The 15,668-nt window shown below is 41.7% G+C and overlaps 1 protein-coding gene across 3 annotated transcripts in view; it reads right to left on the bottom strand.

The window, feature by feature from the left end:
• MAP3K9 (mitogen-activated protein kinase kinase kinase 9) overlaps positions 1-15,371 on the bottom strand; it is a 58,573-nt gene extending 43,202 nt beyond the window's left edge. For all 3 annotated transcript variants that reach the window (XR_010028094.1, XM_063159206.1, XM_063159207.1), the window contains exons 1-2: positions 15,051-15,371; positions 9,704-10,117 (exon numbers count right to left, since the gene is read on the bottom strand). Coding sequence is in view for 2 of the 3 variants with exons in the window: in XM_063159206.1 (XP_063015276.1) it covers positions 9,704-10,117; positions 15,051-15,351 (715 nt within the window). In the remaining variant the exon portion in view is untranslated. The remainder of the gene's footprint in view (positions 1-9,703; positions 10,118-15,050) is intronic.
• Positions 15,372-15,668: the final 297 nt, after the last annotated feature.

The following is a 15,668-nucleotide window of genomic DNA, read 5'->3' as shown; positions in this document are numbered from 1 at the left end:
GTCCTCTTCTATCAACCTAGAGGAGGTGATGGATGTGACAGCACAGCAGTTCTTGGATTTTAAGCCATGCAGTACAGTAACTCTAAAGAGCTAATGCACAATGGGGGAGGGGAGAGGAAAGGCCTCCAAAGCCCCGATATATTTAGAATCGATCCTTTCACCTCGCCAGGCTGTAAAAAGTCTTAGTGCTTTAGTGATCTCTACAAAACACTCTGAATGCTCAGGTGAGTTTCTGGGGAAAAAAGAGCTGTTCAGTTCTGGTTTCAGACTAAATCCTACCGTACTGCTGACATTGCAACAACCTCCAGCTCAGGCATGGATTATTGTACTCTTCATAATCAGTTAAATGCTCCAAGGAAAAAATATAATTACATCTGTACTCAACACAGGGCATTGCTAAATTGTATCACTTTGAAAGCCTGCAACACTTCAAGAACTGTATTAAGCAATAACAAAAAAAGGAAAGGAAAGAGTAAAATCACATGAATGGTATTCATCATTCATCACTCAAGAGACTACCTGAAAAGAGATTTAATAATATGCTGGTTCAGTGGGAGCTGTTTCCAGGCAAATATAAACATGAAATTCATGATGGAAAAGGTAGCCCAAACTGTTTTGTTTTAGTTTCAATTAAGACATCTTTATGAAACAGTAAGTAAAACCAACACCAACTCATTCATGGAATAAGCTGGTACTCCAAAATCTAGAAGGTAAGGAAGACAAAACTTCACAGGCAGCAGCACAATCCACACCATAAGCTGGGATGTTTTATGGGGTTTTTAAAATCAGATTCAACCTAAAATATTTTTTAAAAAGGTAGAGAGGTGTATTTTCATTCATCAGAACAAATGTTAAAAGGCATTTAGATGCAAAATCAACACCAAGCTACATCTGACAACAGTAAAACTCAAGAGTTTCTTGGATGCTGCCGAGTTTGACCTTAAAGTGAGCAAAGCAAGTTGTCAGCTGCTGAGAAAGAGTGGATTCCTGCACTATTGTACATGAAAGTCCACACAAGACTTTCAATAGAGCTATCAAAAAGCTCTTGACTTTTAGATGTGCTACACTTCTGATAGATGTTTTTTGACCCAGCTTACCCCGTGATTAAAGATTCTAACTACAATAACAATAACTTGATGAAGTATTAGGAATATTCTGTGGTTACCAGAGAACCATAATCATATCAAAACCACACATTATGTGACTGATTACATAAAGAAAGAAAAAGCTAATCAATAAACCTAGGGCAAGACTGACAACACTTCAACAAACAGAATTGAGCATATCAAGTTCTATTAATCAAAGTTATTGTATTTTTCTTATTCTCAGGATCCTTGAACAACGCAAAGTCAAAAGGAACTAAAGACTATTCTCTAACATCTTTCCATAGGCCCATACTCATAAAGGAGAAACAACAGGAAATGCAATGCTTTTGGGATAGGTGGACCACACGGTCTGGTCCACATACACCCCACCACTCTTATATGGACCATCCTTACAGGAACTACTCATAGTAGCATTTCTTTTTAGTATACCAGGAACCTCCCAGGAATCTCCAATTTAAGCACAGAAATTTTTGCAATAAAATCTTAGTGGCAAAATTATTGACCTGTTACTAGTAAGTGGAGCTGCTGGCACACTGACTATCATCTGCTATACACCTTAATAATTAGTCTATACATAGGCAAGGAGGAAGCCATGCTTGCATTTTAGATTTTTCCAGCTGTAATACAAACAGGTGATCCCAATATTTCTCAATGGCCAAACCAAAATCTAGGAGCCTGTTTCACAAGGAGCCTGTTTCTAGGAGCCTGTTTCACAACACATCAGAGATGGATGTACAGAAAACTGGGAGCTTGGCTTGTAGCTGTAAAATTACCCCAGACGTAAGACATGCAGCATTCCAAACACATACAGAATTTCAGAGACAATTTGAAATCCATATGTGCACAAGATAATGCTTTCTTTTTTGGGAGGGTATTTTTGTTTTTAATAAAAAATGGTGTTATAATAAATGTGTGAGCAATACAACACCACCTCTAGAAAGCTTCATGGAAGGGCTGTGTGTGGCAGTAATACAAATACTTCATAGCAAGGCTGTGTGTCCTCTGGCTGCTTCCTTCCCAAGAGGACCCAAAGTGATGCTGCACCCAGCTGCCATTACCACCACAATGACTATTCTACAGACTGGGACACAACAATTTATCCTTCTGTGGGCAAGAGCTCTTCTTTCTGAATTTAAGAAACAGTGATGAAACCAAACAACACAATTCTGAATTGTTATGCTTTGGAATAGTTTGTTTTCTCAGTGCATGAGTTTCTGTTACTATTTGTGAAAAATGCATGTATTTTATGATTGGTTTTTTGCAAATATTAAAATGAATATTATATATGTGTTGCGTTAGAAAGTAATGCTGTATTAATTCTCTTAAGTACTGTGTTAAATATAGTTTTAGGTTATAAAAATTGTTAAAATAGAAACGATGCTATGTAAGATGCTTTGTTTAACAGAAAGGGCTTGCAGTGAGATAGCAGCCACAGGACACCTGAATCTTTCAGAGAAAGGGAATTTATTGCCTTCTTATCAGAAGAAACTAACTTCTTCCTGCCTTGGAGGCGCTGTTAGGATTAGAAGGAAGAAGTTGACACCGACCAGACAGAATCCTGTGTTTGAATGGAATTTATGCCTCATGTATGAAGTGTATGAACATGCAATGGGCTGTTGTTCTTAAGGGTTAATCCTTTGTTAGCAGGGGTCCTTTTTTGGGCTCGTGACGCCCAGAAAAGGTACCCGGACATCCATAACTCTTTGTTTTTATTGTCTCATATTGTCTTAATTCAATTTGTCCAAATTGTTATTACTCTAATTGTGTTGCTATTTTTTAGCCATTTTATTACTATTAAACTTTTAAAAATTTTAAAAACAAGTGATTGACATTTTTCACACTATTTCTTTTTCATGTCTGCAAAAAGCTCGGGTCTGAGGAAGACTTTCCATTAGCAGTGGGACAATTAACAAGCAATTAGCAGACACTCCAACTAGCAGTCAACTTTGGCAACCTTTTGGCAATCAAAGTTGACCAACATAAACTATTCTAGAATCAGAAAGCAAACACATACCAAAAAGCAGCTACTTATAACCATGTGCTATGCCCTGTATTCTTTCAACCAACTTAAGGTTTCCCTTGTCCTGTCATAAGGAAATGCATGCAGTCATCAAGATGGGATGTAACTTAAAATTAAAGAATCATCTTGGGTGATGAATCATCACTTCAAAGAGCAAGACTGTGTTTTAAGTCTGATGCTTCAAGAACAAGTTTGCTTCAGGTATGTTGAAATTCTGAATGGAATTGTTTGATAAAACAGCAAAAGTGAAGCTGCTGACAGAAGTCGGTCAAAATTAAAATTAAGTTTATTGATGTGGAAGAAACACCCAAAACAAAAAAGCAGAGATTAAGGAATTGTTCTAGCTTCCCAGAGATACCACAAGGCTCTTCTCACCCTTAACTGGCTCCTTAGAAATTTCAGAAGAACACAGCTCTGTCACAGATGGTCAGACAGTGAGTTCAGGGGATGCCTACAGACACCTACTGCGTGACCACGCTTAGGTCTGTTCTACACTTCCATATGCACAATTTGAATAAAGTGCTTCATACCACAACTCTAAGTTGGTTTTTCTTAGGAGCAGAGAGAACCCAGCAAAAATGTACACAGTGGCTCAATTACATAAAAAGGCTATCAGCTAGGGTTTCAAATGTAATAGACACAAAATAATTTCTAAAAAACAAGAGGTACTCTTTCCATACTTGTCTATTAGATTCCATTGCTGAAGTTGCCTTTTTACTACTTACTGTGAGCAGGAGGACACCAAAGTGTTCTTGTGGACATCAAACACTTCATAAAGAGTGATATTTTTGACTTGCACCTAACAGTAAAGATATCAATCTATATTCAACTAAAACTATTTACAGAAGATGTACGTAATTTTGGAATTTTCAGAAATCTACTAAGACTTGAAAACAAGACTGCAACATGAAAGCATCTGTCAAACTTCTCTCAGAAGAAAACAGCTGCACTAATTTACAAAAGCTAACGAAGAAAAAATCTAGTAAAGTACCAAAGCACAACACAGAAACTGTCACCCTACTTCTGTGAATTCCTGATATTTTAACATCTTAAAAATTAGCAACATTTTCAGGCATAATTTACATCTTCTGCACTAATAATACATAATTTTTTTCATTCTTTTCAGTGAAAACGTGTAGTATTAATGGCATCAATTTCCTCATAATATTACCACAAGCAAAAAATTATGGCTATTTGGATTTTTTTTAAACTACAAGTGACCATCATCTCCCAGCTGCTGTCTTTCACACCACCTGTCCCCCCATAAAACTTCACCTTTTTACCACTTTTCCTCTTACTGGCCAAGGAAGTATCCAACTAAGGCCAGACCAACTACTCACCCAGTGCAAAGCATTCAGATAGCACCGAAATAGCTTCCCAATATTCTACATGAAGCATTACTCAGTCTTTTAATTGCACTGACAAAGGAAATCCATTCTGATAGAAGGTACAACATTGGAGAGTTAGTCAGCAAATGACACTGGAGTACCAGAAGCAGCAATAATAACTGTGTGGAGTTCCAAACTGCTCTGCCAACACACATTCAGCAGACCTTGTAAGAGTTCTCCTCTACACCTCTGCCAGACAGAGGAAGAGGCTTACAAGTACTGCTCCTTCTCTGAAAAGACCAACAGAAGAGTGTCAACTATGACTGGATTAAAATAAAAAACAAGGAATATTTTAAGTCCCAGGAACAACTATCCATAAACCAGGTGGAAAGTCAGCTCTACTGGCATCTTTATGAACAGATAAAGGCTTAATTACATTAAATAAGCAAAGCTATAACACAGTTTCAAATTCCTTCAGAAAGCTAGAACTTGGAATAATCTCGGGACATCACAAGCTTACACTAGTGATCCAAAAAGTATGAGAGGTAAAGACTACAAATAACTTGAAAGGAAAAACTACTGACTTGGCTGAATCAAAATTGTTGGGGTTTATTTTGACCTCTGTCCTTTCCTCTTTCTTTGACCTTGGCAATGTCACTTTGCTGCTAATCTTCTGTGCCACTTTGTGGAACACAACCGTGGTGACTTTTAAAAAGCACTTTGCTAACTGGCATGAACACCTTCAGCAAAATCTTTCAATGTAGTGCAAATAACAAACATGTTTTGCTGAGACAGTAAAAAAAAATCAAATATGCTGTTGCTAGCTCTCCATAGTATTAGTTAATTGGCTTTATTCCTATAGCAATGCTGGCATATCTAATACTGACAGACAAACAGGACCAACTTTGTTATTTACAATACTTCACTAAAACCAACAGGACTGTCTCTTTTTGATCCTAAGCATTATGTGCCAGGCACTTTTCTCTGGCCAGAAATAAGACTTGAATCACAGATGAGAGATAAAAGAAAGGGAAACTCTTAAGAGCTATTCTAAGCACAGTCATGTTGATGTCAGTGGGCATTTCTAGTGGTTTTTTTTCCTTACAGCTCAGCATTTAGATTATTTAGGTGCTTTCATATTGGGAAAGGCCTACTAAGGATTCCATAGCATTTGCTCAATGGCTCACCAATGTGCAGCTGAAGAAGGAAAGAAGGAGATATCACCACATGAAGAGAAGCAGCAGCAGCCACTGAGGATTCTGTCAGATTAGTAAGATTAATTTTTGTATGGAATAACTTGAATCCCTTAAATGCCCAAAATAAAAGAAAAATACTTATCTCCACAAACAGCAGAACCAAATAGTTTCATAAATTACCTTTTTTCTCTCATGTAGTTATATGACTGACATATGAGTTGGTAATGCCATCAGAACACTTGTCTACCAGACTTAATGCCAGCTGAACTCAGATTCAAGAAAATAATTTCACCATCACTAAAACTAAATTACAGGTGTACAATTCATTCTGTAAAGACCTTTCTGTACTCACTTCCTGATTGCATCCCCAAAACAATAAAACAGGCAGCCCTCAGAGCCTCCAAGATTTACAATAAGTCTTCCTCAAACAAACACAGTACTAAACATACAAAGCACTTTTCCTACAGTCTAAATGTATTAGCATTAAATGTTAAGTTATGAAAATGAAAAGAAGAAAAAAATTTTAGAAAACTATAGAACAGAAAAAATTTCCTTCTTTTCACCAAAAAAGATGGATAACATCTCTTTTTGGATAGAAAGATGGATAGCATTTGAAGTGTTTTTTGATGAGGAGTATTTCAAGAAAGAGACATCTCCTGGAATCTTCAAATAATCATCTGAAGTTCAGTTCAGATGAACTAAAGTGAACTTATCTCCCAAAGTAATCAAAACCCTATGTTCTTTATTACACTACCAGAAATGCTGACAACTATTCTGAGCGTTGTTTTGGTACACACTGAGTCCACCAAGCTACAACAGTTTAAATCAAAAAATATGTTTTCTCCAAATCCTTATATAATGGGGTAATTTCTCAGACTTGCATTAGGGTGCCCACTTGATATGCTCAAGATGTAATGTGACCTGCTAAAAAGATTCATCATGAAGTACAGTCCTTATGCATGTTGTGTCTGCCTAAATCTAAGCAGACATCTGACAACAAGGCATTCTCTGATTTTTTTCTAGTCTAGTAGAAAGAAGGATCTTAAATAAGGCAATTCTGCTCTTTCCCACTGCCTGATCTTGTTCTCTGCCTCCCAAATTAACTCCTCCTGCAGCTTCACAGGCACTGTGTGGATCCCAGCTGGTGCCTGAAGGCAAGATGAGATGTACAAGAAGCACAATCTATTACTTAACGTAGGCAGTAGCAATCAATAGATCAATGCAGCTGATGCTGCCATGACAGCTCTGCAGCACTTGGAGATGTTTAGCACATGTAAGAAATGCATCTGCAAGAATCCTTTCCAAGCTCTTGCCAGCAGAACCTCTTTCCTCACCACAGACACATCACTGCCTGTCACCTAGTGGGTGGTAACTTGTGCAAAGGAAATGCTACAAGCTTGTAATTCTACAAGCACGGAGCTAACAAGATAACCTGCTCTCCATTATACATGGTAATTAAGAAAACTAAGTTCATCAGAACAACAGACAAAATGCAAGCTATACATTAATCAGGATGCAATAACATACTCAGTCCAGTAATCTCTACAAAACTACTAAAAAGCTTTCCACAGGAAACAGAGCAGAGAAATTTCTAAGATGCTTATTATATATAAGAGAAAAGGGATTTCAGCTATGCAGTGACAGAATAATCAAGAAATACATGACTTAGGCAGCTCAAAGTTGTTCATCCTACAATCCCTATCCCCACAAAAAAGCTCCACCATTGTCATAATCTAATATTTATGATGCTTGCTCTGTAGGTACACTCAGAAAATAACATGTATTTCAAATGTTTAAAATAGCATACATTTTAAATTTCTCTTCAACCACAGAGCACAGAATGAAGAACTTCATTTTGTTTAATAAACAGCTGTTGCAATGTGTCAAGCCCATACCTGAGGCTACTAACTTATCTAATTTCAAAAGAGAAAAACAAACCAATAATCTTTCCTTAAAATATCTTAAGTCCTTTCCTCCACTACCAGCTCCTACATTCATTTAGTTTCCCAACTGTAATATTGCTTGCTCCAGTCTTATCTGGGATAGAATTTTCCAATACCCATCATTTCTCTCCTAGATCTGATGCTATCTTGGTCACAACCACCATGTAAATTCTCCATCTTTCCCCTTCAAACACAGAGCATCTCTGAATTTTTTCAGAGGCATTCTGACTCATTCTTCCCCTTTCTTTACTTTTGTGTCCTCCCAAATGATGGAAATTATAGTAATACATGTAGCAACTTCTCACTGGCCATTTACAGTGCAGCACAATTACACTCTGCTGATTCTTTGTGACAAGAGCCATTTACTCTTGCTGTTGACAATCCAGGTGTTTTCTAGCATCCCTATCTGTCTGGCTGGCAACACTGTGCACTGGGTGTCCTTCTGGTTGGCCTGGTTCTCTTGCTGAAGCTTTTCCCTTTTACAACTAGAAGTCTCTGGTCTAAATAAAACAGTAAAGTACTAGAAGCTGACAGATTTTTATCTTAGAAATAACTTATCTTAATAACTGAATAATTCTAAACCTCAACTAGCACTTAGCAAGGAAATGTTAATGGCCTGTTATCAAAATAAGCAAGTAAATAGTTTCTTAGGTAAGGAGGAAAGGCACAACACTGAAAGGCAATTATTCCTCATTCACAGATGCAGCAAATAACTTCTTAATTTTACAACATTTATCACCATGCCCATATATTTGCCATTTTTAAGGGAAGGGTTTAGACATCAGGAAATCTTTATTGACATTAAGATTGCCTTACTCTAACAAAATGGGAAACTTGTTACTATAAGTACAATACTGTAGAAACTAGCTAGAATGCTCTTTTAGTTCCCTTTTTTCCACTAACAAAAACTAATAACACATTTTTTACTCTTCCACAACCAACTAAGTAAATTCATGGCCACAACATAAGAGACCACAAACATAGGAAGATACTGGAAATGTACAGCATTGCAATGGTTAATGCTAGTGAATCTATTTAAGATATTAAAATTCCCATCTATCAGACCTCTTTGCTAATGTCCCTGCCCTCAAAGCAAAAGGGAACATATGCCTGCATCCCAGCCACCAGTTCACAGAGCTTCTTATCAACTCAAGCCATAAATAACAATGAGTTCATACTAACACACCAATCTAAACCACTACATCCAACATGCAGGTCTGTGTTTGCTCTTGCCATCTAGACACAGACAAGCAGATAGAAAGGCTAAACAGCTGCATACTGCATTGGGAAAGGAAATTATGATCTTTAAACCACTGCAGCACTTTGGTCCCACACTCATAAATAACATTCTAAGTATGTGTTTGACTTTCAGAAGTTAAAATTTGTGAAAAGAGACACACTACAAGAACAGCACCCAAGCAACACACAGTAAAGCTGTATTACAGAGCAGCTGAAATCACCATGATTTCCACAATCCTAACTACCAAAGTTTCCCTTGCTCTCTAATGGGTGAGCTGTATCATGTAAAGCATCATGTAAAATATCAGTGAAGTCCTGAGTGACATTTTATTCACATGAGTTAATGTTTCTGTCAACACCAGCTCTACGATGGATAAAGAGAAAATCCAATTCTGTTGGGATCAGTTAAATCTTCCATAAGGAAAACAGGCTTGCATCTCATCTATACAGCAAAATCTAGCAAGTATAATGAAAGCCTAGGAGCATTTACCCTTACAAAGAAGCACTTATTCTTCCAAAAAGAGGAAGAATAACACACATTTAAAGTTCAAGTTTATTCTAAGGTTTTCTAACATACAGAAGTCTGTTGAAATGTCAATAAAACCTGGACACTATATGAATATACTAGCAAAGCATGGTTCATTCACAGTTGCTTTTCCATCTGATCATTTAAGTTGCTTCTACAGATTGAAAGCATTCACATGTTTCCTGTAATCTCTAGCACCATAGTGCATAAAAATAAACCCTTCTGGGATTGAATTAGAGGATACAGTGGTTCACTAAATTAACACGACTCCCCTCTTTTCCTTGTATGATTTTTTTCCCCAAAACCACATCCCAGCACCCTGACTGTTCACTGTGTAGCACTTACTGTTGCTGGACTTGAGGTCACGGTGAATTATGGGAACAATTGCTTCCTCGTGCAGGTAGTTCATTCCCCTGGCAATCTGCACTGCCCAGTTCACCAGGATGTCAGGAGGTATCCTTTTACCAGACAGCACCCTATTGAGCGATCCTCCGCGGGCAAACTCCATGATCAGGCAAAGGTTGGGTTCCTTCAAGCACACGCCCCTGAGGGCAATGATGTTGGGATGCTTTAACATGGCAAAGAGCTTGGCCTCCTGGCGGACATTCTCAATGGTCTGGCTGATGTCCTCATCGGGGTCATAGCGAGCTGCCTTGACAGCAACCTCATCTCCTATCCATACAGCTCGATAGACTTTTCCAAAGCCCCCTATGCCAATGATTTCCTCCAGAACAAGCTCTGAGAAGTCGATCTCTAGGACTAGGAAAGAGACAAAAAAAGATGTAAGCATTTAGTAACTATGCACTCTGCACATCAGCTGCAGGTCCACGCTGGCCGACTCACCCCTGCCCTTGGAGGAAGGGCCAATTTTCACCAAAACAATACAAAGGAAAGCAGTGGGCCTTTCTGACAACCCTTTAGTGCTGAATAGTATGGTAAAACAGACCTTGCAGTGTCATAAAACTGGCATGAAGTACTCACTGTAAATGGTAAAACAATAGAATAGCCTTCTCTTACCACAGCTAAACCCTTTTACTACTGATGTTCCTGCCCCTACCCCCCCTTAAGGATAAACTCTCAATGACACTACCAGATTCTGAAAATGAAAAACACACTCATCAGCTTATATTGTGTTCACAATACAGTGCTTATATGTAAAATAGCTAAAACACAAAACGTATGTGCTTCTCCATTTCTCCCTTATTTGAATGGCTTTTGTTGAACTGCCACAACAATCTTTTAGTCCTTCCCAAATCACACTTATTCTTCCACACCTCTCCAGGCTTTGCAGATTTGGTCCCCACAAGAGATCTGTTAACCAGTTCTGACATAACCAACAACAGTGTGACAAACAGATGGATCAAACCATATACTGAGTGCACAGAGCAAGCAATAAGAAAAACATTTCTTGATTAATGCATTCTGCATTTTTGTTACAAAAACTTCCTATTCTCATACACTGACCGCTATACTTAACAGGCTGACACAAAAGGATGCAGCTGGCTCAATTCAGCACACAAATTGCACCTGAAGCAAAAGCAATAAGAAATTGTATCCTGTACAACTGTACACTAAACACAGTTTATATGGGTGGCCAAAAGAACCCATCTAACACTGACTAATGTAGAATAAAATTCCACATACTGACCAACGAAAACATGTTGACACAGCTTCATTTTCAATAGTGGAAGGCTACCACTGATACTACCCTGTATGACATTTGCATGGTTACCAATTACAGTCAATGACATTTTAAAAAGTTTTAAAGGAAGAGTACCATAATGCAAGATTTGAACAAAAAGTCACCAAGTCTTTTAATATTTTCCTGCATTTGAAATGCCAAATCTGACATCGTTCTCCTGCTTTGTCTAGCAGAACGGAAACTAAGCACGTAAGGGAGCAGGTTAGATCCCCCTTAAATAAAGTAGTCTCCTTATTCCAATCAAATGCCTTTCCAATGTATGTCTACAGTACAAGACTATGTCACAAAACTGTATGGAGTTAATACAAACGCTTCTGTTCACAGCTGCAGGCTTGTATTTTGTCTGAGCTCTTCCTTTCCTGAACATGATTTTTAGAAGTTGGCTTACTTTTTGAAGTTAGTCAAACCTACGAGTTAGTTTAATAAGGACACCTTTGCTGCCTTTCCTAGTGTTCCATGAACAAAAGACTAACAGGAAACAAGATAGAAAACTGACCAAGAAAGTCTGTCAGAAGGAGAAAAGGTCTCTTCCACTCTAGAACATGAAGAGAATTTACTTTTATGCTACTGTGAATACATATTTTGGGTAACACTCTGAGCTTCAAGGATTTGCGCAACAAAGAAGATTTCAGTCCTACAGCAGCAACCTTGGTGTTCAAATGCTTGAAACAGATTACTAGAAAACATGAAAGGAGTAAATTCTGAGCGGAAACACTGAAATTTTAGAACAAGACTGTAATGACATTAATTCTAAATGTGAGACTATCCTGCCACTGAGAATACACAAAGAGTCACTCTTGTATTTCTCACTAGTAAAAGACCTAAAGAAATCAGATGTTGAGTCCTATCTCTTCAGTCAATAGAATTTCAGCACGGATAGAATCCTCACTTAACCTGCCTCTAGGAACAAGGTCAGTTAAAAAACTGAAAATGAACAAACACGCATCCCACACCAGCAGGGTGCCAGCTCCGGACACAGCGTTCAGGTGCTGCTGACAGCGGGTGTTCTGCTCGGGCATGGCGCGGGTTAAGAGGACGCCAAGGAGGCGCCGAGCGAGCGGCCCGCGGGTGCTGAAGGGACAGCTCCGGCGGCAGCGGGCACCGGACGGGACGGGACAGCCCCGGGCAGCGCCCCCGCCTTCCCCCCATCCGCCCCGATCCCGGGGAGAAGCGCGGCAGGAAGGGGCAGGCAGGAGAACAAGATGGGCAAAGGAAACCGAAGGGCTGGAAAGCACAACACTTTGTGTGCCGCCACCCATTTTCCATCAGAAAAAGCACATCCCTGCTGGCTGCACCAATTAATAGGGGTGGGATGTAAAACCGAGAGACTTCAGCTTCCACGTGAAACCCAATGCATGACATCGAATGTTCTTTTATCTGGAAGTACGATCTTAGTTTAGTTTGAAAATGTATACTTCTGTAAGGCAAACTGGCCAGCTTACCCTCATGGGTAGCTTATTCATAAAAAACCCTGATTTTTAAAAAATGCTTTGTTTAGGGTTTTTAAAAGGTATTTTCTGCTGAATTAGTTTATTCATTTTCATAGTTTGAGTTATACAGGTACATTAGGGTGCAAAACACTTGTTTTTTGTCACATTTCTAAACTCCAGTGTCATTTGGCAGCTGTGTTGTACAGGACTATACAGAATTCAAGAACTGAAGTGCTCTCATTCCTCTGTGGGCTGGTGAGGAATTACAGAGCCTGTACACCATGAACCAGTGGCCATGTTGACAACTGCAAAGTAGGTGCTGTTTAATCAGCCCTTATTAGACCATATGATTAAACTGTTTAATTCAATCTTAAGTGTTTAAGAACCCCCAAGCACAGATGAGAGTCCCTCAAGTTGGCCCACTCCTGACAGCCACCACAGGCTGCTTTTTATCATTCATGGTATCTTCACCAAGGCAAAATTCCAGCACACTACAAGGATGGCTAAAATTACCAGCTAAACTAGGACAACTCTCAGTAGAAGCAGAATCTCTAGGACTTGTACTCCCAAATTTTCATTGAATATATAGATAAACTTTAGAAAAGCAGGTAAAAATAGGTTCCGTGCTGAGGTGCATGTCCAGAACAACGCTTTGCATCACTTCTGCAAAACTGGACTTACTGGACTATGAAGTATTAAACAGTAGACAGTGATTCCTGTTCCAAACAGCTATCAAACTAACATCATCAGCTCTAAAAATGGATTGCATTCCTTGCAAAGGATTTCTAACACTCAACTTGAAAATCCAATTCAATGGCAACCAACTTTAACCCCTGTTCAAACTGCATTGTGTTTTTAAAAGAAGCCCCATACTCCTTAAGCATTATAAAAACCTCGGGAGGGCAATAAATCCTACTTTGTCAAGAATGTATGGTTAGTGACTTGACAGAAGAGAAGTAGTGTAGTTCTGTAGGGGGCAGGGGAAGAGTAAGGCAAAGACAAAGGGAGAAGGTACAACTCCACAAGTGTTGGTGAGCCATCAAGCCATAGAAGAGGCAGCAAGACAGGAGAATCCACAGTTACAAAGCCTGAACTTGAACACCCCACAGAGGATGGGAGCTGAGGGTTCGAAAGGTTCTGTAGAAATGGTTCCCTTAAGTACTTCAAAAGCAAAACCTAATAAGCATTCATTCACAGCTTTTTCTGTGCGTGGGGAAAAAAATAACTTCACAGTGCTCTTGCAGCATGGAAGAAAGGAACAGCACCTAGTTCCTTTCACAAGCCCAAGGGCAATGCTACAAATTACTGAGTTTTACCTAAATGCTTTCAAGAAGAATCTAAAGTAAGAAAAAAAGCTATTAGTTGTACTCCTTGGAGATACGGCCTAGATAGGACAAAGCATCTTTTCACTCTTTTACTTTCTAGAAAAGCCTACTAGTCTGAAGATCTTTCTCTGCCCCTCAAAAAAAAGCACCCTTGCCTGAATTGTCAATGGTGATAGATAAACAGGATCTAGAAAGTCATTCCACGTTGTTTCTCTTTCCACAATTGTCCATAGTGACTAAAAAACGTTGAGATGAAACAGCCCTATTCTCTGTCTCCAACAAAGGCTTCAAAACTGCACCGAAATTCAGGGAAACAAACCAATCCCTCAGTGCCTCCAGCATCTCAACATAGTCAAGTCAGACAGTCCCAGATACCCAAACACGGATACAACTCACTCACAGGTATTTCAGGACAGAACTTGTACGAGGGCAGAGGAACCTGGTAACACAAGTCAACTTAGAAATTTTTCAATCAGAAATAAGAAGCTTTTGGTTAGTAAGTAGGATAACACTGTACAAGTATTAGCAGTGAATCAACACTTCAGGAAACAACTGCTTCCCTCCCAGCAACCTTTCTTTAAGCATATTCTTAAGGCAGAATGACCAGAGCCCTGGTGACTCCGCCACTGCCCAGTCACCAGGGTTTTGTTGCTTGATGAAAATTTATCAGCCCCTGGAAAGACAGGTCTTAACAATGGGAAACTGCTCCCGGCGTCGCCGAAACGCCACCACACTGAGGCAAGCTCTGCCTTCCAGGGAGCGGCGCGCTGGCCGGGAAGGCAGGAGGGCACTGGAGCAGCAGGAATACCTGCGCGGGTGGGCAAGGGAACACACCGGGGGCTGGGGCGGCCCCAGGCCGGGCGTGCTGAGACGCCGCAGCCCCTCCGCTCGCCACCGAAGGCCACTGCAGGCCCCCCCACCCCGCCGCCGGCTGGGCCCGCGGCCTCCCACGGCCGCTCGCCACCGGGATGGGCCTTCCCTTCCCCCTCAGCGGCGGCACCGGCTTCCAACAGGACCCACGGAAGGGCCGGGCCGGGCCAGGCCCCTCCCCAGGGACACCGGGAGGGCCGAACCTCGGCTGTGCCCACAACCTCGGCAGTTTCGCCGGTCTCTTCCCCCCTCCCATACCCACCCCAAGCCCGCGATAGGGGGGCAGGACCGGGCCTGTCGCTGGCTCCCTCCCTCCCGGCAATGGGGCCGCGCCGAGCCCCCCGTCCGGGCCCGGGCTCCCTTACGCTGTATGGCGGGGGGCGGCGGGTATCGGGCGCGCAGCTCCGCGCCGCCCCCCTGCACGCCGCTGCTCACGTAGTTGCTGGGGAAGATGCCGACGCGCTGGTCGATCTTGCCCGTCCACCAGCCCTCGTCGCCGGACACGTGCGAGTCCCGGGACAGCACCTGCACCACGTCCCCCGGCCGCAGGCTCAGCTCGTCCTCGCCGCACGCCTCGTATTCGAAGACAGCGGTCCAGAGCGGCCCGTCGCCCGGCGGCTCCCCGCCGCCCGCGCCCTCCTGGCTGAGCTCGGTGAGGGGCTCCATGGCGAGGCTGCTCCATAGGGGGAGGCGCCCACAGCAGCCGGGCGCTGCGGGGGGCGGCGGGGCCGGGACCGCCGCCTATTGTTCATGCGGCCCGGCGCCCGCCGGCACCAGGTGCCGCCGCCGCTGCCGGGGCTTCCCGGCGCGGGGCCGCCTCAGCCCAGCGCGGGCAGGGGCGAGACCAGGCAGCGTGTGCCGTGGAGGAGCCGCCGCATCCCCCCCATCCGCCGCCTCCTCCGTGCCCGCCTCCGCCTCCCGCCGCCGCCGCCGCACATCCCGGAGCCACCTGACTCTCTGGCAGCTTCGGCGGCGCGAGGGGT

The sequence above is a fragment of the Melospiza melodia genome, chromosome 6 (assembly GCF_035770615.1).
Source record: "Melospiza melodia melodia isolate bMelMel2 chromosome 6, bMelMel2.pri, whole genome shotgun sequence".
Classification (NCBI taxonomy): domain Eukaryota; kingdom Metazoa; phylum Chordata; class Aves; order Passeriformes; family Passerellidae; genus Melospiza; species Melospiza melodia.
This window is presented reverse-complemented; position numbering and strand designations above follow the sequence as displayed.